At 39.3% G+C, this 27,142-nt stretch overlaps 1 protein-coding gene across 10 annotated transcripts in view; it reads left to right on the top strand.

Annotated features, from left to right (window-relative positions):
- Sbf2 (SET binding factor 2) overlaps positions 1-27,142 on the top strand; it is a 368,489-nt gene that overhangs the window by 164,634 nt on the left and 176,713 nt on the right. For all 10 annotated transcript variants that reach the window (XM_087592570.1, XM_087592563.1, XM_087592543.1 and 7 more), the window contains 3 exon segments: positions 7,750-7,869; positions 9,510-9,620; positions 11,196-11,301. In XM_087592570.1, the coding sequence (XP_087448696.1) occupies positions 7,750-7,869; positions 9,510-9,620; positions 11,196-11,301 (337 nt within the window).

Genomic DNA, 27,142 nt, shown 5'->3' with positions numbered 1-27,142 from the left:
TCTGGAATCAGACTTCAGTTTTAAGATTTATTAACTTTGAACAAATTCTTAACCTTTTTGTACTTCAGTTTGTTTCTCTATATACAGAACATACTAATAATAGTACCTACCTTTGAGAGTTGTTGGAAAGATGTAATGAGATACTGTAGTTAAGAATGAAGGTCTTAGAGCTGGAGATAGGGCTCGGTGGTTACAAGCACTGGTTGTTCTTTCAAAGGACCCAGATTCGATTTCCAGCACCCATATAATGGTTCACAACAATCCTAGGGAATCCAAAGCCACCTTCTGTCCCCAGTGGACATGCACATAGTATACAAACATGCAAACAGAAAGAACACTTGTACAGATAGAGACAGAGATTTGGAATATAGCCTACTATTAACTATATCACCTACAACAGTACTTGACACATAGGAGGTGTTCCATATGCTTTGTGTTTCCTTTAACTTTTGTAATGAACGTCTTTACACATTACTCATATTTTAAAATTGTCAGGATTTCCTGTCTTTTAACTCTTAACTATTTGTTCAGTGAGGAAGATGACACTTTAAAGCAAGCCATATTTATTCTATCATTTCACTTGGAAATACTTTGTATCTGTCTCTATTTGAGGGGGGGATGTTTGGATGGATGGATGGATGGATGGATGGATGGATGGATGGATGGATGGATGGATGGATGGATTTGGTTGGGTGGTTTTTGATATGGGGTTTCTCCATAGCCCTGGCTATTCTAGAACTCATTGTGTAAAGTAGACTGGCCTCAAACTCACAGAAATCTGCCTGCCTGTTTTCAGAGTCCTGAGATTAAAGGCATGTTCTATATATCTGCTGATTAAATTCAATTTTAAAGCTAGAATAACTCCAAGATTGTGCCATACCTTTCGTTGTTTCAGTGATGATCCAGAACAGCTGATCAGTTGGCTCATACCGACTGACGATCATCATTGTGACCCCTTTCTCACTGGGAATCTGAAACAGACATTTCCAAATCTTCCCTTTCTTCTGCATTTACTAGCAAAAGAACATCTCTGAGACAATGTTGTCATATCAATTACAGTTCGACTCAAAAAAACAGTAAACTTACTTCTTTTTGTTTTTAATTTTCAGACTAGTACATTAGTGCCTTAAAAATCAGTAGTGACCCCTTAAAATTATGAGCACACGATTTTTTACATATTTGTTGAGTTTTAATGATCAACACTTTTTATTCATTTTGATACTATTAAGCTTTAGAAGATTCTAGTTTTTGACACAATAAAATGAATATTGTAGTTTATTTTGTACATTTCTTGACCCTGAATTAAAATGTCATTTCTTCAAGGAACTTTTTCTTTTAATGAGAAGTAATATTTAATAATCTTTTATTGTATTAATGAGTTATTAGCACTTTTACAAAGTATATACATTACCTGCAATAAAAAAGCTGTATGATATGGCTGATATGATTTTGTTTTATATCAATAGTAATCTATAGTGGTGATACAGAAAATGTAGTCCCTGGTTGCACAGGCCCGGTGTCAACCAAGAAACTTGTTAGAAATATAAATTGTCAGACCCCACCTTACACCCACTAAATGAGAAACGTGGTTGGTGGAACCCAGAAATCTTTATTTAAACAAGCTCATAAGTGTGCTTTTGGTGTACACTAAAGTTTTAGAACCATGAGTTGAGAGTAATGGTTCCTATCTTGTTCATTAGGAATGTAGGTGTGCGTGGACAGCTGTGCAGTGTCCTAGCACCCTGTCTGCGCAGGGAATTGGGGTAAAGGGACCTAACAAAATTGAGAAGTGCTATATGCTTTGCTTCCTCTGCTTGAAGCTGCATATCAAAGCCAGAAATCAGGTTGTAAATACGCCCTTTTTAACTTGGCTTAATTTATTGTTTCTAAAATTCTTTGGTTAGAAGACCTTTAGCTAAGTAACATCTGTCAAATTCTAGAGATGACACCAAAATAATGACTTGTAAGAAGATGTGTTTTTAGTTGTGTTTTAATGTGACAGTGATGTATAGTAGCAGCAGCAGCTGCCGCTTTCTAAGTAAATAATCTCTACAGTTGACTTTCCCTGCCTTGATAGTTCTGTAAATCAGGAGCTGTGTTACTGTCGCACAGATTAGACTCAGATTATTGCTTTTACCAGAGGTAGTATGTACTTGTTGTGGATCTGGTATTTTCCAGGCCGTTGCTAGAATGGACTAGGTTTTATCACGTGAACACCCCTTTGTGATTCAACAATCATTTGGCAGAAAATGAGGAAGCTTTTCGGGGAATTTTATGGCATAACAATTTTTTGCAACTATTTAGATTCCACTGTTTCTATTTCTGGAATGTTTGAAGTCCTTGTTTTATTAAGGAAACTCAGTGTCAATGGACTATGGTAAGAACATGTGTTTCAGAAGGAAATTTAGAACTAACTTTTATACTTGAAGTTTCTAAAAAACTGAATATCTAAAGAAATGTGGGAAGCTGTTTTTAAGATAATGTGGTATTAGTAGAAATGTACATAATAGATATATGAAAATCCAGCACCAGAGTGCAACAAACATGTGACTGAAGTGTGTAGCCTGAACACAAGATGTGCTTTCTGAAGCCAGACCCTCTCCACTCTGTAGTCATCACGCGAACTCAGAGTACCTTTCACCATGGCACTTTAGGATTAGTTTGAAGGGCAGTAGCATTTTGGTATTTTAGTATATAAATACACATTTATATAACATGTTAATTTAGCCCATAATACTATCAGCATAACAGAACTGTATAGGGATGAAGCAGCATACTTACATTGTAATAATCAGAGGGTACAAGTACCTACTAATAGATGAGGTATGCTAAGTGATTTCAGTATACATTAAAAAATGGGGGGTGCTGGAGAGATGGCTCAGCGGATAAGAGCACTGACTGCTCTTTCAGAGGTCCTGAGTTCAAATCCCAGGAACCACATGGTGGCTCACAACCATCTGTAACGAGATCTGATGCACTCTTATGGTGTGTCTGAAGACAGTGACAGTGTACTCGTCATATATAAAATGAATAAATAAAATCTTTAAAAAAAATGAGGTGGGGGTCTGACAAGATGGCTCTATGGTTTAGAGTACTCACTGCTCTTCCAGAGGAGCAGGGTTCAATTCCCAGGAGTTATATGGAAACTCACTGACTCCCTCTTCTGTACTCCTCAGTTACCAGGCATGTAGCCTTAATGAGGCATACTGAAAGTTAAAAAAAAAATCATTTTAGGTTAGAAGGCTTATAATTTTGAACTAGATAAACGCACTAATATTTCTAAGCATTAAATTTCAAAGAATCATAAGATTTCTCAAGTTCATTTAATTTCCTGCTTCTTCTTTTATGTGTGTGTGTGTGTGTGAAAATTTGTCCTTGTTAAATATACAAACCAAGCTTGACCCGATTGTTCATGTTTGTTATCCTGACACTCAAGAAGCTGAGGCAGGAAGATTGACTGAGCTCTAGGCCAGCTTGGGCTACAGAGGACAATTCAAGCTATTCTAGGCTACCGTAAAACATCATCTTAGAACAAAACTTACAAAACCAGTGTCATTGATAATATTGCACTTTATTTTATCTAACAACTGTATGCATACATTTTTTCTTCAAAAAGGAATTAGAATAGTTTCCTTAAACCTGGGGTATTATATGTATATGTGTGCCAGGGAATACATACACAAACACACCACCTTAGGTTTTTTTGGGGTGGGGGCTGTTGGAGCATATCCTGGAGCTTGCTATGCAAGTGCTCACTAAATTCAACACCAGCCCTTGGCACACTGTTTCTTAGAAGATAGCTATGCGGATGCTCCCACTCCTTCTTAAAAGGGGAAAAAAATAGCCATAGGAGAGGATATGGAAGCAAAGTTTAGAGCAGCAACTCAAGGAATGGCCATTCAGAGCCTGGCCCACATGTGGCCACCAAAACTAAATAAGATTGATGAAGCTAAAAAATGCATGCTGAAAGGGCCTGGATATAGCTCTCTCCTGAGAGAGACATCCAGAGCATGTCCAATACAGAGGTCAATGCTAGCAGCAAACCACCAAACTGAAAATAAGACCCCCTTGGGAGGAATTAGAGGAAGTATTGAAAGAGTTGAAGGAGCTCGCAACCCCATAAAAACAACAATGCCAACCAAACAGAGCTTCCAGGGACTAAAACCATTACTGAAAGACTGTACATAGACTGACCCAGGGCTCCAACTGCATATGTAACAGAGAATAGCCTTGTTGGGGCACCAGTGGAAGGGGAAGCCCTTGGTCCTGCCAAGATTGGACCCTCAGTGCAGGGGAATATGGGGGAGGACAATAAGGAGGATGGATGGGGATGGAGGATTATGGACAGGAAACTGGGAAAGGGAATAACATGTGAAATGTAAGTAAAGAAATATATCTAATAAAAAATTAAAAAAAGTGTTAGCCAGCAAGAAGAAGAAGAAGAGGAGGAGGGGGAGGAGGGGGGAGAGGGGGAGGAGGAGGAGGGGGAGGAGGAGGAAGAGAAAGAAGAAAGCAGCTATTGGGATTAAGAATAACAGCATTTTAGGATTTATAAAACTCAACATTAAGAAAAATCAATGTAGAAATGTAAAACATGAAGCTATTTTTACTTAATACCGATTTATATTTATTGACCCTTTTTTCTTCTTAATAATTAGTGGGCATTAACTAATGACCTGCTTTGCGTAATGGCTACATATCTGTTTTGTGTTTTTTGGTTAAAACAGTGTAATGGTCATTTATTTGAAATAGCTATCTGCTTACTCAAGTTGTCTTTCAATGATACTCTAGGGCAGTTATCACAATCTCATAAAAATGTGGATGGCTTTATCTGTTCCAGGAATTTCAATCATTTTTGCCATTTTCAGTCTTTTAGTAATCCATGAAGCCCATGATTCATTAGGTTTGGAAATTTTGGTAAATTAATAATCATCACTTTCCTATTATTTTTAGGTATTCCAGAAACCAACCAGACTTATTTTGATTTGTTCAGAAATCAAAATCTTTCTTTTTCAAGAGCGTATGGACCTTTTATATACATTTAGGTGTTTACATTCCTGATACAACTCATTTTTGGTTATATGAACTATACCAGATACCTAATGAACTCTAAAGGAAAGTAAAAGTAGAGTTCCTGGCCTCAATGTGAGGAGAAAACTTCTCTTGGTGAAATACCCAGAAAAACATTTTGAGAAAGTTATTCCTGCATTTATACACTGAACAATAAGAGTTGGCATGCCCCAGCTCTTATTTTATGAACTCACTAATCATCCTTGAACAAAACAGAAGTCCTGGCCTTCATTTAATCCAGTGGGAGAAAGAGATAAAGAAAAAAGGCTGAGATTACTAAACTTGTGTTAGATGATAATGGCACGGAGAAAGAAGAGAGGAAAGCAAAGGACAAGGAGCATGAGATGCTGCCCTTTCTAGGAGAGTGGTCAGCAGTGAGTCAGAGCAGGAAGGACAGGAGACATGGGGGCACAGACATTAGCTTCTCTGCAGGAAGCATTCCAGGTAAAGAAACAATAGGAAAGTCCCAGTAGATGGTTTCATTCCTTGTGTTTGAATAGCAGCAAGGAAGAGTAAGGCTTTAAAAGAATAAAGGGATGGGAAACTGGGAAGGGGGATAACTTTCGACATGTAAATACGTGAAATAACCAATAAAAAATGAAAAAAGAAAAAAATAAAAGAGAATGAAAGCAGGCTGCTGTAGTAATCAGATTAGATATAGGATATCTAATATAGATATGGTAGCAAGTAGGGAAATTTGGAGGTCAGGATATTCTCACAGTTGAATATTAGCTATAAATGATAAAAGAATGAGAATTTGCCATTAGCAGACCTTTTACTATAGGAGGATAGAGTTTAGACAGAAAGATGTCTTATGTTTTGATTATGTTTGAGATGTCAAGTAGGCAACTGGCATTTCATGACATTTTGGGAGAGGTTGAAGTAGCAAGTCTAAAGTTTTGGTAAAACACAGTGGAAAGCAAAGGTCAGGAAAGGAAGATTTCAGGAGAAATGAGTTTAAGCTGGAGGGAGCATAGATACTGGAAAAGGAGAGGAAGGGGGGTTTTCTTAGAGGAAATAATCTAGTATCTCAGAGTATACACTGACAAATCTTAGTGTTTCATTAATTTGCTCTCTCCACTCCCTTCTTAGAAATTTTCAGTGTGTCAGAGTCTTGTCAAACAGTAAGTGCACAGGAATTATTTGTGAACTAAAAAATTTTTTTAAGATTATTTTTACTCTTTGGTGGAGTTTTATTTGGTAGTTCTCTCCATCTAGTAAAAGTGTTGGGTGTTTAGAAAAGTGTTGGGCTTCTTGAGTATGAAAGAACAACTTCTGCTGGCCTTACTTGGGTCAGTGAGAACTTAGTCCTGGAGCCTTGGGCAGCTTGACAGAGGCCACTGGCACTTGTCATCTCGCCCACTCATCTGATGGACCAGTGGATCATGTGTAGGCGTCCTTGTCCACTGCATGCTAGTGATGGTTGGATGGAATGCCTTTGTAGCAGAAGCATTGCATCCTGCCTCCTCCGTGCTTGGGTCGTGGCACTGGCAATATTTGTGTGCTACTGCTAGTTTTAGTGCAGCCAGATGCCGAAGTTTTTGATGCTTGGTGACTTCTGCCCAAGTTCACAATCTCCCCTGGGATCTCTTCTTTAGCTGTGATACAAAGTGCCAGAAATGGGACTTGCCCCCATGAGGGGTGTGAGGGTGCACATACCAATGACAGTATGTGGTTCTTGGGGTAGGCACAAGGCAGTGCCACCCCATCTTATGCTTTGCCTCCCAACCTTGTGCTCACAATTTATGTCTAAGGCCTTCACGGAACTCGGTCTTACCTTTGCCATCATCCAAGGATTTATTTTTGTTTTATGTATGTAAGCATTTTGACTACATTAATATTTATGTACCACCTGTGTGCAGTGCACAAGGCCAGAAAAGGGCTTTGAATCCCGTGGAACTAGAGTTATAGACAGTTGTGAACCACCATGTGGGTGCTGAGAATCTAATTGGGATCCTTTGGAAGACCAGCTAGTGCTCTTAACCCTTAGCACCCCAAATAATATTTCACAAGTTTATTGACTAGTAGTTAGTTGTTGAAACTTAGAGCTTCTTAAACTTTTTATTGTGGTTTATTGTGGTATAAAGCAGATTATATTTAAATCTGCTTTAAATTATATATTTTAGCCATTTATAAGCATATATTTTTGGTGTGCTAATTACAAAGCTTTACTTCTTTTCCAAAAATGTTCTCTTTTTAAGGCAGCTGCCATTGTTGTATATATGCAGGAACACTTGACATTTTACTTGGAGAGCTCTGAGCTTTCTGCAAGCCTTAGAATTGCCACAAGAGAAAAAAGATTGGGTCCAGAAGAAAGACAGAAATAAAAATAAATACTTTGTTTCTAGAATAAACTTTTCCCCCTCTTTTGAAGACTGATTTTTCTACTTGAATAAGTGACGTTTTTAATTGTTTGGGTCATTACTTCAGACTAACTTAAATATGTCTGAATACGTTGATTCCTGAGAAATGAAACACTCAAAGTTGGTGTTCATACTGGTAGTCTATGGAGCTTTGAAAACACATAAAATACATACTCCTTACTTTGTCATTTCTTGCCTACTATTTGTAATTAATTTGAATTCTTATAAGTTATCTGTAAGGTGTGTGGTTTGAATATATTGTGTGAATTATGAACCTAGGAAACTTTGTACATTGGTTGTAATTTTTATTTTCCAGGGAACGAAGAAGGAAGAGATCGAGGGTGAAGAAGTATCTGCTTTAATTCAACCTGCAGAAGTATTTGCACCCAAAAGCCTGGTGTTGGTATCCAGATTAGACTATCCAGAAATCTTTAGGGTAAGGAACTCATAGTTGTCTTATCGATTGTTCTCATAGTTGTCTTATAATATTGTATAAATCGATTTTGAATGAACTAAAGTGACGAGTTTTTTAATTGAAAACATTGTTAGATTGAATTAGTGATTCACCAATAAAATGAAACATATGATAAAAAGAAGCAAATCTGTGTTGGATGAAAGTAATCCATGAATAAGTTAACATGACTATTCACACTTCTAAGAATATAATGTTTGTTTAAAAATAGATTTTATGTTAATTAAATAAAAATTATAAATCATAATAATTTGATAATTAATTTAGCTTTAAGAACTTTAAAATGTACTCAGTGTAACAACTGTGAACATCTTTATTAAATTTGTGGTGTTAAATTACACTAAGTAGGATTATGTGAGATTTTTAGATGATTCTGATCATGTCTTTAAAATACTGTTTAGAGCCAGGCCTGATGGCCCAAATTAGTAATTGTCATATTGAGGAGGTAGAGACAAGAAGGCCTTAACTCCTGGACAAGCCTGGTCTACATAGTGAGGTACCACTTGGTTCCTTCAGATTTTTCCTGCTTTAATATTCAGAATTTTCAAATATAAAGATGTATAAATATTTGTACTAATATACAAGTATAAAAACTAGAAAGTGAGATTATATGTTCTAGACTTAATAACAACCTCATTATTATGGTGACAATTATGACTCCTTTAATGTGTTTTGTGGCATACTATTTAGTATATGCCATTTCTACAAATTAATGATAGTTGCTAATTTTTTAGTCACAATTTCAGTAAGCTAAAAGATTGAGATTATATGTTAGGATCAAGAAGGAGTCAGTCAGAAAAGAGCTTCTACACCAATAAGAGACTTTGAACTTGGATCCTCAGCACACCTATAAAAGCCAAGCATGTGACTGAGCCACATGTCTAACTTCAGTGCTGGGGTAAAGGAAACAGAACAGGGAGAGAGGAGGATCCCCAGAGCTCACAGGCCAGCCAGTCTAGCTGAATCCATGAATTTCAGATTCAGTGAGAGACCCTATCTCAAAACATAAGGTGGAAAGCTACTGAGGAAAACTGTTGGCATCCTTCTCTAGCACCCATTTGTACACACACAAACAGGAGTAACATGAAGAAAGTAAAGATCGCATGTCATCTTATTTCACCACTGACAGTCTAATAAACTCAGCACGGTAACCTTACTGTCATACCTGCTTTGCTGTCCTTTGTTACAATTCCAAGATGTTAAAGTTTCTATCATATAGTGTGGATTTATAAGAGCCATAAAACATCTCTTAATTTTTATCTTGAAAGATGGATTTTCCTAAAATAAGTTTTAAAACAACCAGGCAAACAGCATGGAAAAAAACCAGTTCAGCCTTACAAATTAGCTTTAGTGATTATCTAAACAGAGGTACCTGTTTTACAAATCATGGCTTTCTGCTTTCTGTAAACTTATCTTGGAAGTTCATTTGGGTGTTCTGGTTCTAGAGGAAAATTTAATAAACCTGTTTTGTTGCTTAAGGTTTATTTCATGTTCCATGCAGAATATAATTTACATGGTTCAAAGAGAAATTTTCCTAGAAGAGATGTCACAATTTATTTTTATTGACACTGCCATGAGATGACTGCATGTCCCGCTCTCTGCAGGCTTGCCTGGGTCTGATCTATACTGTGTACGTGGACAGCCTGAGTGTCTCCTTGGAAAGCCTCATCGCAAATCTTTGTGCTTGCCTTGTTCCAGCTGCTGGAGGGTCTCAGGTAAACAGAATTGATTTATTCTGGGTAATTTGATTTATGACAAAAAAGAAAGAATTCTTCAAATATGTTTGTTTTAGATAGGATCTTACTTAGGTAAACCTTGTCCCTATGATGTATCTTCTAGACACCTAAGATTCCATTCTTTTCATAGTTCAAGAGAATGATTTCAAGGGCTGGAGAGATGGCTCAGTGGATAAGAGAACACAATGCTTTCCCCGAGGACCTGAGTTCAATTCCTAATGCCTACATCACATAGCTTACAACTATCTGTAAACTCAACTCCAGAGAAAGCTGACCTCTGCGGACACTTGCATTCATGTGCATGTACCCACGCCCCCACACACATATATATATAGTTAAAATAATAAAAATAAGTCTTTAAAAGAAAGAGGCTGATTTTCAGACTGAGCTCCCTTTTACCTGGCATCATTAACAGACATATTTGATATAACTCCAACTCTACTTTTTTAACTTTTTGGACATATCTTTCTTCAGAAAGAATTTTTCAATCTTTTGCTACTTATTTTTGTATGTGTTACACTTCAATTATATTAAGTAAAAAAATTGACCAAAATTAGGAGACAAAATTAAGACAACTCTTTTTGTAACACTGTGACTGTTTTTTTAAATAGATTCCTTTTTCTCTAATCTTGATGTTTTAAAAAATTGTCTTGGAAGCAAAAAAATAAGAATCTTTGCTATCTACCATGTTTATTTATTTTTTATAGGTCAGCCATCTTTAAAAGCACTGGAGCTAGGGATATAGCTCTGGTGAGAGAGAGAGCACATGCTCACCATGTATAAGGCCTTCTTATCTATTCCACTGCCAAACAGAACAGGAGGCTTGTCTCCTTAGACCTTAAAGACGTCTAGTTGACCATGTATTTTGCTTTTTATTTATTGAGTAAGAGAGACAACCTTCCGAAAAGTCTCATCACTTGTCCTTTAGTCTGTCAAAAGTGTGTGTGTGTGTGTGTGTGTGTGTGTGTGTGTGTGTGTGTGTGTGTGTGTGCGCGCACACTTCTGTCCAAGGAATTCAGAGGCAGCAGATCCTTACTGTCAGAGTTACAAATGGTTGCAAGCCTCCCGACATGGATGCTAGGAACTAAGCTCAGATCCTCTAAAAGAGCAGCAAGTACTCTCAAACTGAGCGATTTCTCCAGCCCCTGCAAAATGTTAAATTTTAAAAAGAAAAGGGTAATTAGCATTTAACTCTTCTTTCTCAATTTCTTTTGTCTTAAATTACCTCCTCTTCTTCCTTCTTCTTCCTCCTCCTCTTCTTAATTTTCTCCTCTTCCTCTATGCTGTTCTAAGACAGAATCTTAAAGGTGGCCTTGGCATCATCAGGCCTTTCCATTGAAGAAGCAGATGATTCTGTCAACATACATTAACATAGCTTTGGTCAGTTATAATTGTTAGTGATACTTGTGTCTTATCTATTGAGATTTCAACTTCTGTGGAATGAATTTTCTGATATCATTTTGAGTTTCACACAGCAGAACTTGTATGTTTTAGGGTATATGTTTCTGCTTCATATTGTCTCTTATGACTTTACATGTTTCTCTCATTCTGCAGAAGCTGTTTTCCTTGGGTGCAGGAGACAGACAACTGATTCAGACTCCTTTGCATGACAGCCTCCCTGTTACAGGCACCAGTGTGGCTCTTTTATTTCAGCAATTAGGTAAGTCTTATTTTGGATTTCAAAATATCTTCTTATAGAAGCCCATGACTGGGAAAAAAACAAAAAACAAAAACCTGACAGGAAAAAGGAAATATAAAGAAACTATTTATTGTCTATTGTAGCTTATCTATGTCAGGAAGAAAGAAGAATGGACCAAACTTCCATAAGGACTTAATTTTGTATCATTCCTTGGGTGTAGTTTGGATATTTGGGAGCAAATTGCATCAAAGAAAAGGGATAGATGAAGGACACTTTGCATTTACTGCTTGGTATGATTAAGGATGGGGAGAGGTGCACTGTCTGCCTACATATTTGAAAAGTTTTAGAGGAACTGAAACAGTTTTCTTTGCTAATTAAAATGTGAAAAGCTTACCTTGGTTATAGTTTGGTTCCCTTTTAATGTTAAGTTTATTCCTAGGCATTTACCCATGGCAAATTATAATGCACATTCATAAAAATATTTGCACACTAATGTCCATAGCCATTTTATGCTAGTAAAAATTGAAAGCAGTCTTGATTTTCATCAAAGGTAATAGGGAACTAATAATGTAAATATATTAAATTCTATGGTCTAGCCTCATGATAGGATATATAATATAAAAGAATGCATTATTATTGGTACAACCAATATAGATTAACATAAAAATAATCATTCTGAATGAAAAACATCACATCATCATGATTTTATGATTTGGATTCTTTTTGGGGGGATTATTTATTTATTTATATATCATATGTTTCCCAGTTTCCTCCATAAATCCCCTATCCCATCCTCCCTCCCCCTCCTTTAATGAGGGTGTTCCCCCACCCATCCACCCACTCCTTATGATTTGGTTTCTTAAATTGCAGTGTAGTCTTTAGTCTCTGACTACACTGTTGGTGGAAAGATTAAGATTGCAAAAGTCATGAGGAAACCTTTTGTGGTGTGATTTTTGTAACTAAATATATCAAATTCTTAACTGAAAACTTCTTCAAAACTGTGTGAATGTTTGTAGCATCCTTATACAGAATAGAAATAAGTAGACACAAATATCTGTTATGAATGGACTTATTAATACACTTACAGTATATTCACTCAGTGACAAATTATTCAGGCATGCAAAGGAATATATTATTGATACATGCTATATCATGGATGTACTTTGAAACTGGGCTATGGACATATATAGTATGATTCTATTTATATGAAAAGTCCAGGATATGCAAATCTATATAGACAGAATCTAAAATAATAGTTTTGAGAGGGCAGTATAGGATACAGAGAGATCCAAGATGACAAAATTGTTTTGGTTAAGATACTGATAGTAATATATGTCTTGGTACTAAAACCACTGAATTGTACACTTCTAAACAGTAAATTCTGTAATCCTAATACTCAAGAAGCTAAGACAGAAAGATTGCCACCAGTTTAATGCCAGCTTGGAAATACAAACTGGAATTACTCTGCTTTAAAAAGGGGAATGGGTAGGTGTGGAACCAGAAAACAAGGCATTTCATAAGCTATGAACCTTATGTATCCCAGTGAAGACAAAATTACCATGTTTTTGTAAAGCATCTCAGGAAATACCGTGAAGCTGCTTGAATTGAAGGTTGGTAGAATTGGAGTTTTGAAATTTTAATTACAATTGATCAAAAGTCAGCATTTTAAAAACTGTTATCTTTGAAAACTTCATACATGTATACAATGTATCTTAGACATATCCACCCCTACTTCCTCTCCTGATCCCCAGGACCCACCATTCTATCTCCCTCCTAACTTCATGTCCTCCTCTCACAACTTTTATTTTTAACTCACACAGTTCAATTAATGCTGCTCATGGGTATGGGGTCGTCCATGGGAACATAGGAAACCTATCAGTGGCCACACATCTAAGCAAAGTGACTAATCTTCCTCTAAGAGTCATCAGCTACCAATAAATAGACTGTGAGCAGGGATGTAGCCTCACCAGTGCTTGCTTAGTTCATGTTGGAATTCTTTTTTTTTTTTTAATGTATTTATTTACTATATATAAGTACACTGTAGCTATCTTCAGTCACCAGAAGAGGGCATCAGATCCCATTACAGATAGTTGTGAGCCACCATGTGGTTGCTGGGATTTGAACTCAGGACCTCTGAAAGAGCAGTTAGTGCTCTTAACCACTGAGCCATCTATTCAGTCCCATGTTGGAATTCTTATTTACTTATTTTTAATTTTTATTTTTTACTTTTTCACTTTACATCCCACTCACTGCTCCACCCCAATCATTCCCTCCCATAATGCTCCCCCCCCTTTCCCCTCTGAGCAGTGAAGACCCCTTTTGGTATCCCCCCACCCTCACCCCTGCACTTCAGGCGTCTTGTTTTTTCTTACTGTTGTATGCTTCTTTGTTTTTTAAACCATGTTGGAATTTTTACCTGACAGTCTTTCACAGATCCTGTGTAGGAAGACAGTCCCTGCTGTGGGTTCCCATGTGCAATAGTAATGCTGTGTCCGGGGGACAACATTTCATAGCACTCCTTATCTTCCAGCTCTTATATTCCTTAGTGCCCAACTTTGAAATGTGTCTGTGCTTCTGAGAAGTAGTAGGAGGGGCTGATATTGATGACCCATCGATGACTGGGCACTCTGGGTTACTTGTTTGCTTCACTTTGACTAGTAATGAATCTCTACATTACCTGCCACCGACTTCACTAAGAAGCGTCAATGACCACAGCTGGGAACAGCACAAATCTATAAATATAAACAAATATTTAGAAGGCATTTTAACAACATGACCATTTAGAAAAACAAAATCAAGAGATTCTATTTAGGGCTCTGACTTCTCTAGCTGTGGATTCTGCTCGTGTTTATTGTAGCATAGATTCATTCCTACTTGTGAACTTCTGATCTTGAAGTCCAAGTTTAAAAACAAAAACAACAAAATACAGTGAGAGATAGCATATGACACCATTTCTGGGGTAAATGAGGAAACATTTACTTATCTAAGATAGGGAACCAGTGATAGACCAAAGGGCAGAAATTACCAAAGCCTAAGTTAATGGACCAGCGAGTGCTACTTATTGGTACTGCTTATACAACAAGTATGGGTGAGGGGTTATTTACAGGAGCAGAAATGACTCAAAGCCATCTGTATCACTGAATGCCCACTCCAACATGGGTGACAGCTCATGAAACCTGAAAACCTGAAGCACATTGCATAGACTACAAAGAAGTCATCATGTTGGAGAGTGTCCTTCTGAGGAGGCTGGTTGTTGTTTGCTTCTTTTGGGCAGCTTGACTTGTATCATGCTTCTTCCAGGCAGCTTGGCGGGGCTCTTTCAGCTTCTCTCAGTGGTCCTTACTGCTTCCATATCCGTGGAGAGGGAGGGGCCCGGTTAATCAAGTCAGTTTCAGTGACTTCCTGAAAGTATTGAGTTCTTTACTTCCTGAGCTTAAGGTCCCTTAGAATGGAATATCTGACCTCCCTTGGAATGCCCTGTTATCTCACCTTCCTTTTTACATTCTTTATCTTTAAGAAGGTTCTTTGTAGTATGGCTTTTTTCACCTTCCCTTAGCAACATCTGTTGTCTCACTTCCCCTTAACAGGCCAGGCTTCCCTCCAAAATGGGAGGTTTTAATCCTGGAGAAAATGGCTACACAACACTAGGAATAGTAAAACACATGATATGAAAGAACAGGGAGAGAATACTGGAATCTAAAAGTTAAAGCAGAGGTGGGGGAAAGAAGTAGAGGGTGGACAAAGCAAACCTAGAGATAGAAGCCTTATAAAAGTCTGCTATTTGTGAGCTAACTAGAAATATATTTTTAAAAGGGAGTTTGAACAGAAGCATTCTATTTAGTGTACAGTGCTCTACCAGAAGACATGGGTTATTAAATTAAAACCTCAGTCCCAGGGACAGGGCACTTCCCTCTGAGTTACTGTACAGACTAACTCCATTTCTCTTGGGTGCCCACCCTAGTAAAATGGTAAAACCCTGTGGCTGAAGACCCTACATCTTTGGATGCAGGACAGAGAGAAGTCAGTTTTAAGTTAACCAGGACACTCACATCCAGCTAGTGCTAGATGGTGCTATGTAGTCTCCTCTAGGAGACAAGATATCAGGGGCCTTATCCAGTGCTGGCCTCTATGAGCTACAAGGGGGTGAGCAACTACTCTTTGTTGTATTTGAGGCCAGCAAATATGTTAAGATACATGAATTCACATTATTCACAGGAAAATAGCAAGGGTTCAACTTATTACTTTGAAAATTATCAATAAGGAATCATAGTAACCATAAAAAGAAAGGAATTGCCACTCTTAGAAATAGTCTAATTTACAAATGAATGTAAAGTGTCATATATTTACAAACATCTAAGCATTAACAGTTATTATCTAAATATTACCAAAAAGGTATAGTATGTGCTTCCCTTACTTTAAATTGCCTGTGGCTTTAACAGAATCTCTAAGTCAGTAAACAGAGAAGACAGACCTGTATGCATCCAAGATATCATTCTCAAAATGCAGACATTTGTGGCCAGGGCCATGGTGCAGTTGATAAAGGCTCCTGCTACTGAACCTTCGACCTTATTTCAGACCCGGCATCCCACATGATGGGATTAAGGAGCAAATTCTTCTTTCCATTGTCTTCATCCCACATCTGCATGCCATGCCATTCATGCACACACTGCATCCCTCTGCCTACCCTATGAGGCAAACGGGGGAGTTATTTTAAATTTAAAAGTCATGCTTTCAGAAACTACCATTCTAGTCTCAGGTTCTTTTAAAACAACTCCCACCCTCTCCCCACAGCCCTCCAAGAAAACATTTTTTTTGGAGCTGAGAACCGAACCCAGGGCCTTGCGCTTACTAGGCAAGCACTCTACCACTGAGCTAAATCCCCAACCCCAAAAACATTTTTGTTTTAACACAGCAAAAGAGAACTCTTATTTATAATAGCCAGAAGCTGGAAAGAACCCAGATGTCCTTCAACAGAGGAATGGATACAGAAAACGTGGTACATCTACACAATGGAGTACTACTCTACTATTAAAAACAATGACTACATGAAATTCTTAGGCAAATGGATGGAATTAGAAAATATCATCCTAAGTGAGATAACCCAGTCACAAAAGAACACACATGGTATGAACTCACTGATAAGTGGATATGAGCCCAAACACTTGGAATACCTAAGAAAAAAGTCACAGACCACATGAAGCTCTAGAAGAAGGAAGACAAAATGTAGACACTTCAGTCCTTCTTAGAAGGTAAAACAAAATTCTCACAGGAGGAAATACAGGGACAAAGAGTGGAGCAGAGACCCAAGAAAAGGCCATTCAGAGACGGTCCCACCTGGGGATCCATCCCATAAGCAGCCACCAAACCCAGTCACTATTGCTGATGCCAAGAAGGGCTTGCTGATAGGAGCCAGATATGGGTGTACTCTGAGAGCCTCTGCCAGAGCCCTACTGATATAGATGAGGATGCTTGCAGCTAACCATTGGACTGAACAAGAGGACCCCAGTGGAGGATTTAAAAGAAAAGACTGAAGGAGCTGAAGGGGTTTGCCTCACCATAGGAAAAACAACAATATCAACCAACCAGACCCCACCAGAATTCCCAGGGACTAAACCACCAACCAAAGAAGACACAGGGAGGGATCCATGACTCCAGCCAAATATGTAGCAAAGGATGTCATTGTCTGGCATCTTTAGAAGGAGAAGCTGTGAGTCCTGTGAAGGCTCCTTTCCCCAATGTAGGGGAATGCCAGGGTATTGAGGTGAGAGTGGGAGGATGGGAGTGAGAGCATCCTCATAGAAGCAGGGGATATGGGAGAGGGGGGAAAAGGGATGACATTTGAAATGTAAATACATAAAGAATCCAAGAAAAATAAAATTTAAAAATAAATAAAATATTAAAAAAAATAACAGGGTCCAGAATTAAGAAGGAGGAGGAAGAAGAGGAGGAAGAGGACAAGAGATTGGTGTCAGAATGATACCAGGTGAGACTATCAAGTGGCCATTATCATCTTTGAAGATAAAAGGCAACCAGAACGACTAAGGAAAAGGGGGCGGGGGCTAGAAAATAGAAACTTAAAAATAGGTCTTCTGGCTTCTGGCTAATCCATTTGTGGTGACTAAGTTTCTGCTAGTGTGCTGCTGCAGCTGTAAGAAACCAATGCATCCATAATTTGTGTGTATTTTACTGTATTAAGAACTGAACTTGGAGCCTTTCCTTGTGTGTGCATGCTAGACAAGTACTTTACTACAGAATTGTACCACTGTCTTCCTCCCCTGTCTTCTTTGAGACAGGGTCTAACTAAGTTATTCAGGAAAAATAACCTTGAGCTTGTAGTCCTCCTGACTGAACCCCAAGTAACTAGGATTACAGGAGTGTATTACTGTGTGTGTGACCACAGACACTCAGATAGATAGATTTTTTATTAATAATTAACTTATTTATTTATATCCCAAATATCAACCCTCTCCTAGTCCCCCCTCCCAAAGTTCTTCACACCATCCACCCTCCCCTTCAGCTCTGAGCAGGTGCACCCACCCCCAGCCCCAAAATTATCCCAACCATGGTGCATCAAGACTCTGCAGGATGAGGCACATCCTTTCTCACTGATGCCAGAAAAGGCGTCTTCTACTGCATCTGTTCTGGGGGTCTCCAACAGCGACGTATGCTCTTTGGTTGGTAGCTTATTCTCTGGGAGGTCCCAGGGTTCCTGGTTAGTTGGCACAGTTGGTGTCCTATATTCCCTTTCAATCCTTCCCCTAACTCTTCCACAGGGGTCCCCAACCTCAGTCCAGTGCTTGACGCTGAGTATCTGCATCTGTCTCAGTCAGCTTCTGGTAGAACCTCTCAGAGGACAGCCATGTTAGACTCTCTGCAAGCACAATATGGCATCATCAATAAAAGTGTCAGGGTTTGGTGTCCACCCATAGGATGGATCACAGTGGCCAACCATTCTCCATTCCTTCAGTCTCTACTCAAATTTTATCCCTGCATTTCTTTTTGGCAGGAACAATTTTGGGTTCAATATTGAAGGTGGGGTGATGTCCCCATCCCTCCACAGGCAGGTCCTGTCTAATGACTGAATGTGGCCTCTTGAGGTTCCATATCTCCACATTGGGCATTTCACTTACACTCAACTTCATTGAGTTCTGAGTGCCTCCCTCATATCCCAGAACTTTCTAGAGGCGCCTTTCAGCCCCAATCCTGGCAGCTGCATATTTCCATTCATTCTCCTGGCCCTCCTATCTGCCCCCATACCTGATCCTGCCCTACTTTTACCCTCTCCCTCTATTCTCCCACCCAGGCTGCTTCCTAGCTCTGCCTTCCCTGATAATTGTGTTTCCCTTTCTTTTTTTCTTTTGTTCCCCTCCCCATGCACTCCCTCCCCTCACACACATTCCCCTACACTGAAGTTGTCCAGCCTTGGCAGGAACAAGGGCTTCTCCTCCACATTGGTGCACAAAAAAGCCATCCTCAGATGCATATGCAGTTGGAGCCCTGGGTCAGTCCATATATAATCTTTTGGTAGTGGTTTAGTCCCTGGGAGCTCTGGTTGTTTGGCATTGTTGTTCTTATGGGGTTGCAAGCTCCTTCAATTCTTTCAATACCTCTTCTAATTCCACCAACATATTTTGTATATGTACCACATTTTCTGTATCCATTCCTCTGTTGAAGGGCATATGGGTTCTTTCCAGCTTCTGGCTATTATAAAAAAGGCTGCTGTGAACATAGTGGAACATGTGTCCTTGTGTGTGTTGGAGCATCTTTTGGGTGTATGTCCAGGAGAGGTATAGCTGGATCCTCAGGTAGTTCAATGTCCAATTTTCTGAGGAACCTCCAGACTGATTTCCAGCATGGTTGTACCAGTCTGCAATCCTACCAACAATGGAAGAGTGTTCCTCTTTCTCCACATCCTCGCCAGCATTTGCTGTCACCTGAGTTTTTGATCTTAGCCATTCTCACTGGTGTGAGGTGAAATCTCAAGGTTGTTTTGATTCGCATTTCCCTGATGACTAAGGATGTTGAACATTTCTTTTTTTTTTTTTTTTTTTTTTTAGAAATAAAAAAAACCCAATAACTATAATTGTAACATTTACTGTGTGCTGATTACCTGCCAGAAACTCTGCAAGGTACTTCCCATCTCTTTTAATTCTCACAAGCATCTCGTGTAGTGCATCCTATTATTGCCCTCATTTTGCCGAGAAAAGCAAAGAGAGAATGAGCATGACTCAGCTGGTGATGACCTTGCGACTGTTCCACCAGACCATTATGACAGCACCCCTCCTCTCTGGAAACACAGTTGTGTTATTCCCAAGTCCCTAATGGCAAAGCATTATGGGGTGGCAACCCTGCTAGCCTTGTGTTGGTCAGTTTTTCATTACTATAACAGGATACTGGAGGCGAGATACTTATGAAGCAAAGAGGTTTACCTGGCTTAGTTTTAGAGGTTCCAAGTTCAAGGTTTGGCTGCCCATCTGGCTTGGTGTGGTTTTACATCATGGTTGGAATACGTGCAGAAGCGAGCCACCCACTTTCAAACTAGGAAGCAGAAAGTAGAAAGGCAGGCTTATTTTTTTTAAAATAGCCACCCTTTCTTAAATACCAAGGGGTCATGTAAGAACTACCTTAAGCCTTTTTAAGGGCCCAGTGACCTAACTTCCTTTCAGCAGGCTCCTCCTTTTAAAGGACCCAATACCTCCCAACACTGTTACTCTGGGGAGAAAGACTTTAACAGATAGGCTTTAGGGGAACATTCAAATTATATCCAAATCCTAGAAACACTAATCTCAATTTGTATAAGGCTGTCTTCCCTACAAGTACACATTTTCTTCTCTTACTCTGTACTCCCTTCCCCTGATTGACTTCTGCCAAAGCTTCTTACCATTTCAAGAGCCTTAGTAGAGGGACACTGAATGGAGCTAATGTTTAGGAGTAAAATAATCCCATCACTTCCTGTCTTCACCCATTTTTCCATTGCTATCACTGCATACTTGACACTAGATGATTCATAAAGAAAAAAACATTGGTTTTGGCTTGTGGTCCTTGAGGCTGAATACTGACATCCGTTCAGTTTCATGAGGATCTCATGCTGTTTTGCATCTTGACAGAAAAAAAAAAGGAAAGGGCAAATGGGCTTGTGAAGAAGAGAAAGGGGCTCAAAGTCCTGAGAAAGCTAATGTATTACTGTAAGAAAAACATTAAGGAGGCTGGAGAGACTCTAGTCAGTAAGGTGCTTGCTGTGCAAGCATGAAGACTGGAGTTCCATCCCCAACACCAACATAAGAAAGCCAGGTATGATGTCATTCTCTTGTCTTCCCATACTGGAGAGGTTAAGGCAGTATGCCAGCTGAGGTAAATCAGTGAGCCCTGGATCCCAGTGAGAGACCCTATTTCAATAAGCAAGGTAGATGACTCACCTGAGGGTGACCTCTGGTTTCCACATGATCATACACACACATACACATGTGTCTTGCATGCACCTGTATGCATGAGAGCATGCACTCCCTGTCTCTCAATACACACACACACACACACACACACACACACACACACACACACACACACACACACACACACATCACTGATATTCTCTCAAGGACTCTGCCCTGTGACCAAACGCTGTCCCCCAAGGGCCCTAACACTACAGCGCACATAAATTTCAACATGAGTTTGGAGGAGACAAGAAACTCTGAACTACACAGCTCTTCTCTGATCAATGCCCTCTTTGGTCCAGAACACAAATGGAAGCTGGGAGAAGGTGGGCAGACATTAGGAAGTGGCATTTGGCATCTGGGTTCCTTTTGTTCTCACCTGAAGAGCCATCAGTACTGAAGGGAAGTTGTGATTTGAGTGAGAAATGTCCCCAATAGTCCTAGGTATTGGGATCTTTAGTCCCTAGTTGGTAGTGGCGTTTGGGGCGCTTCGGGAAGCGCTGCCTGCCTAGAAGTCTGTCACGAGCTTTGGGTGCCCTCCTTTGCTTCTTATTGCTGTGATAAAGGTCACGGAAGGCATCTTGGGAAGAAAAAGTTTACTTTTGCTTACAGTTGCAATCTGTCAGGACGGGAAGTCAGGGCAGGAACTCAAAGCAGGAACTGAAGCAGAGGGCATGGAAGAACATTACTTACTGGCTTCCTCTCCATGGCTTGTTCAGTTCGCTTTCTTTTCTTTTTTTTTTTTTTTTTTTTTTTTTTTTTTTTTTTTTTTTTTATTAACTTGAGTATTTCTTATATACATTTCAAGTGTTATTCCCTTTCCCGGTTTCCGGGCAAAATCCCCCTCCCCCCTCCCCTTCCTTATGGGTGTTCCCCTCCCAACCCTCCCCCCATTGCCGCCCTCCCCCCATAGTCTAGTTCACTGGGGGTTCAGTCTTAGCAGGACCCAGGGCTTCCCCTTCCACTGGTGCTCTTACTAGGATATTCATTGCTACCTATGGGGTCAGAGTCCAGGGTCAGTCCATATATAGTCTTTAGGTAGTGGCTTAGTCCCTGGAAGCTCTGGTTGCTTGACATTGTTGTACTTTTGGGGTCTCGAGCCCCTTCAAGCTCTTCCAGTTCTTTCTCTGATTCCTTCAACGGGGGACCTATTCTCAGCTCATTGGTTTGCTGCTGGCATTCGCCTCTGTATTTGCTGTATTCTGGCTGTGTCTCTCAGGAGCGATCTACATCCGGCTCCTGTCGGTCTGCACTTCTTTGCTTCATCCATCTTGTCCAATTGGGTGGCTGTATATGTATGGGCCACCTGTGGGGCAGGCTCTGAATGGGTGTTCCTTCAGTCTCTGTTTTAATCTTTGCCTCTCCCTTCCCAGCCAAGGGTATTCTTTTTCCTCATTTAAAGAAGGAGTGAAGCATTCACATTTTGATCATCCGTCTTGAGTTTCGTTTGTTCTAGGGATCTAGGGTAATTCAAGCATTTGGGCTAATAGCCACTTATCAATGAGTGCATACCATGTATGTCTTTCTGTGATTGGGTTAGCTCACTCAGGATGATATTTTCCAGTTCCAACCATTTGCCTACGAATTTCATAGACTCGTTGTTTTTGATAGCTGAGTAATATTCCATTGTGTAGATGTACCACATTTTCTGTATCCATTCCTCTGTTGAAGGGCATCTCGGTTCTTTCCATTTTCTGGCTATTATAAATAAGGCTGCGATGAACATAGTGGAGCACGTGTCTCTTTTATATGTTGAGGCATCTTTTGGGTATATGCCCAAGAGAGGTATAGCTGGATCCTCAGGCAGTTCAATGTCCAATTTTCTGAGGAACCTCCAGACTGATTTCCAGAATGGTTTTACCAGTCTGCAATCCCACCAACAATGGAGGAGTGTTCCTCTTTCTCCACATCCTCGCCAGCATCTGCTGTCACCTGAGTTTTTGATCTTAGCCATTCTCACTGGTGTGAGGTGAAATCTCAGGGTTGTTTTGATTTGCATTTCCCTTATGACTAAAGATGTTGAACATTTCTTTAGGTGTTTCTCAGCCATTCGGCATTCCTCAGCTGTGAATTCTTTGTTCAGCTCTGAACCCCATTTTTTAATAGGGTTATTTGTTTCCCTGCGGTCTAACTTCTTGAGTTCTTTGTATATTTTGGATATAAGGCCTCTATCTGTTGTAGGATTGGTAAAGATCTTTTCCCAATCTGTTGGTTGCCGTTTTGTCCTAACCACCGTGTCCTTTGCCTTACAGAAGCTTTGCAGTTTTATGAGATCCCATTTGTCGATTCTTGATCTTAGAGCATAAGCCATTGGTGTTTTGTTCAGGAAATTTTTTCCAGTGCCCATGTGTTCCAGATGCTTCCCTAGTTTTTCTTCTATTAGTTTGAGTGTGTCTGGTTTGATGTGGAGGTCCTTGATCCACTTGGACTTAAGCTTTGTACAGGGTGATAAGCATGGATCGATCTGCATTCTTCTACATGTTGCCCTCCAGTTGAACCAGCACCATTTGCTGAAAATGCTATCTTTTTTCCATTGGATGGTTTTGGCTCCTTTGTCAAAAATCAAGTGACCATAGGTGTGTGGGTTCATTTCTGGGTCTTCAATTCTATTCCATTGGTCTATCTGTCTGTCTCTGTACCAATACCATGCAGTTTTTATCACTATTGCTCTGTAATACTGCTTGAGTTCAGGGATAGTGATTCCCCCTGAAGTCCTTTTATTGTTGAGGATAGCTTTAGCTATCCTGGGTTTTTTGTTATTCCAGATGAATTTGCAAATTGTTCTGTCTAACTCTTTGAAGAATTGGATTGGTATTTTCATGGGGATTGCATTGAATCTGTAGATTGCTTTTGGTAAAATGGCCATTTTTACTATATTAATCCTGCCAATCCATGAGCATGGGAGATCTTTCCATCTTCTGAGGTCTTCTTCAATTTCTTTCCTCAGTGTCTTGAAGTTCTTATTGTACAGATCTTTTACTTGCTTGGTTAAAGTCACACCGAGGTACTTTATATTATTTGGGTCTATTATGAAGGGTGTCGTTTCCCTAATTTCTTTCTCGGCTTGTTTCTCTTTTGTATAGAGGAAGGCAACTGATTTATTTGAGTTAATTTTATACCCAGCCACTTTGCTGAAGTTGTTTATCAGCTTTAGTAGTTCTCTGGTGGAACTTTTGGGATCACTTAAATATACTATCATGTCATCTGCAAATAGTGATATTTTGACTTCTTCTTTTCCGATCTATATCCCCTTGATCTCCTTTTGTTGTCTGATTGCTCTGGCTAGAACTTCAAGAACTATATTGAATAAGTAGGGAGAGAGTGGGCAGCCTTGTCTAGTCCCTGATTTTAGTGGGATTGCTTCGAGTTTCTCTCCATTTACTTTAATGTTAGCAACTGGTTTGCTGTATATGGCTTTTACTATGTTTAGGTATGGGCCTTGAATTCCTATTCTTTCCAGGACTTTTATCATGAAGGGGTGTTGAATTTTGTCAAATGCTTTCTCAGCATCTAATGAAATGATCATGTGGTTTTGTTCTTTCAGTTTGTTTATATGATGGATCACGTTGATGGTTTTCCGTATATTAAACCATCCCTGCATGCCTGGGATGAAGCCTACTTGATCATGGTGGATGATTGCTTTGATGTGCTCTTGAATTCGGTTTGCCAGAATTTTATTGAGTATTTTTGCGTCGATATTCATAAGGGAAATTGGTCTGAAGTTCTCTTTCTTTGTTGTGTCTTTGTGTGGTTTAGGTATAAGAGTAATTGTGGCTTCGTAGAAGGAATTCGGTAGTGCTCCATCTGTTTCAATTTTGTGGAATAGTTTGGATAATATTGGTATGAGGTCTTCTATGAAGGTTTGATAGAATTCTGCACTAAACCCGTCTGGACCTGGGCTCTTTTTGGTTGGAAGACCTTTAATGACTGCTTCTATTTCCTTAGGAGTTATGGGGTTGTTTAACTGGTTTATCTGTTCCTGATTTAACTTCGATACCTGGTATCTGTCTAGGAAATTGTCCATTTCCTGAAGATTTTCAAATTTTGTTGAATATAGGTTTTTATAGTAAGATCTGATGATTTTTTGAATTTCCTCTGAATCTGTAGTTATGTCTCCCTTTTCATTTCTAATTTTGTTAATTTGGACGCACTCTCTGTGTCCTCTCGTTAGTCTGGCTAAGGGTTTATCTATCTTGTTGATTTTCTCAAAGAACCAACTTTTGGTTCTGTTGATTCTTTCTATGGTCCTTTTTGTTTCTACTTGGTTGATTTCAGCTCTGAGTTTGATTATTTCCTGCCTTCTACTCCTCCTGGGTGTATTTGCTTCTTTTTGTTCTAGAGCTTTTAGGTGTGCTGTCAAGCTGCTGACATATGCTCTTTCCTGTTTCTTTCTGCAGGCACTCAGCGCTATGAGTTTTCCTCTTAGCACAGCTTTCATTGTGTCCCATAAGTTTGAGTATGTTGTATCTTCATTTTCATTAAATTCTAAAAAGTTTTTAATTTCTTTCTTTATTTCTTCCTTGACCAGGTTATCATTGAGTAGAGCATTGTTCAATTTCCACGTATATGTGGGCATTCTTCCCTTATTGTTATTGAAGACCAGTTTTAGGCCGTGGTGGTCCGATAGCATGCATGGGATTATCTCTATCTTTCTGTACCTGTTGAGGCCCGTTTTTTGACCAATTATATGGTCAATTTTGGAGAAAGTACCATGAGGAGCTGAGAAGAAGGTATATCCTTTTGCTTTAGGATAGAATGTTCTATAAATATCCGTTAAGTCCATTTGGCTCATGACTTCTCTTAGTCTGTCGACATCACTGTTTAATTTCTGTTTCCATGATCTGTCCATTGATGAGAGTGGGGTGTTGAAGTCTCCCACTATTATTGTGTGAGGTGCAATGTGTGTTTTGAGCTTTAGTAAGGTTTCTTTTACGTATGTAGGTGCCCTTGTATTTGGGGCATAGATATTTAGGATTGAGAGTTCATCTTGGTGGATTTTTCCTTTGATGAATATGAAGTGTCCTTCCTTATCTTTTTTGATGACTTTTAGTTGGAAATTGATTTTATTTGATATTAGAATGGCTACTCCAGCTTGCTTCTTCTGACCATTTGCTTGGAAAGTTGTTTTCCAGCCTTTCACTCTGAGGTAGTGTCTGTCTTTGTCTCTGAGGTGTGTTTCCTGTAGGCAGCAGAATGCAGGGTCCTCATTGCGTATCCAGTTTGTTAATCTATGTCTTTTTATTGGGGAGTTGAGGCCATTGATATTGAGAGATATTAAGGAATAGTGATTATTGCTTCCCTTTATATTCATATTTGGATGTGAGGTTATGTTTGTGTGCTTTCATTCTCTTTGTTTTGTTGCCAAGACGATTAGTTTCTTGCTTCTTCTCGGGTATAGCTTGCCTCCTTATGTTGGGCTTTACCATTTATTATCCTTTGTAGTGCTGGATTTGTAGAAAGATATTGTGTAAATTTGGTTTTGTCATGGAATATCTTGGTTTCTCCATGTATGTTAATTGAGAGTTTTGCTGGATACAGTAACCTGGGCTGGCATTTGTGTTCTCTTAGGGTCTGTATGACATCAGTCCAGGATCTTCTGGCCTTCATAGTTTCTGGCGAGAAGTCTGGTGTGATTCTGATAGGTCTCCCTTTATATGTTACTTGACCTTTTTCCCTTACTGCTTTTAATATTCTTTCTTTATTTTGTGCGTTTGGTGTTTTGACAATTATGTGACGGGAGGTGTTTCTTTTCTGGTCCAATCTATTTGGAGTTCTGTAGGCTTCTTGTATGTCTATGGGTATCTCTTTTTTTAGGTTAGGGAAGTTTTCTTCTATGATTTTGTTGAAGATATTTACTGGTCCTTTGAGCTGGGAGTCTTCACTCTCTTCTATACCTATTATCCTTAGGTTTGATCTTCTCATTGAGTCCTGGATTTCCTGTATGTTTTGGACCAGTAGCTTTTTCCGCTTTACATTATCTTTGACAGTTGAGTCAATGATTTCTATGGAATCTTCTGCTCCTGAGATTCTCTCTTCCATCTCTTGAATTCTGTTGGTGAGGCTTGTATCTACAGCTCCTTGTCTCTTCTTTTGGTTTTCTATATCCAGGGTTGTTTCCATGTGTTCTTTCTTGATTGCTTCTATTTCCATTTTTAATTCCTTCAACTGTTTGATTGTGTTTTCCTGGAATTCTTTCAGGGATTTTTGCGATTCCTCTCTGTAGGCTTTTACTTGTTTATTAATGTTTTCCTGTGCTTCCCTAAGTGTGTTCATGTCTTTCTTGAAGTCCTCCAGCATCATGATCAAATATGATTTTGTAACTAGATCTTGCTTTTCTGGTGGGTTTGGATATTCCATGTTTGTTTTGGTGGGAGAATTGGGCTCCGATGATGGCATGTAGTCTTGGTTTCTGTTGCTTGGGTTCCTGCGCT

The sequence above is a fragment of the Rattus norvegicus genome, chromosome 1 (genome assembly GCF_021556685.1).
Source record: "Rattus norvegicus strain SHRSP/BbbUtx chromosome 1, alternate assembly SHRSP_T2T, whole genome shotgun sequence".
Lineage (NCBI taxonomy): Eukaryota > Metazoa > Chordata > Mammalia > Rodentia > Muridae > Rattus > Rattus norvegicus.
The sequence above is the reverse complement of the archived record's forward strand: the minus strand, read 5'-3'. Positions and strand labels throughout refer to the sequence as shown.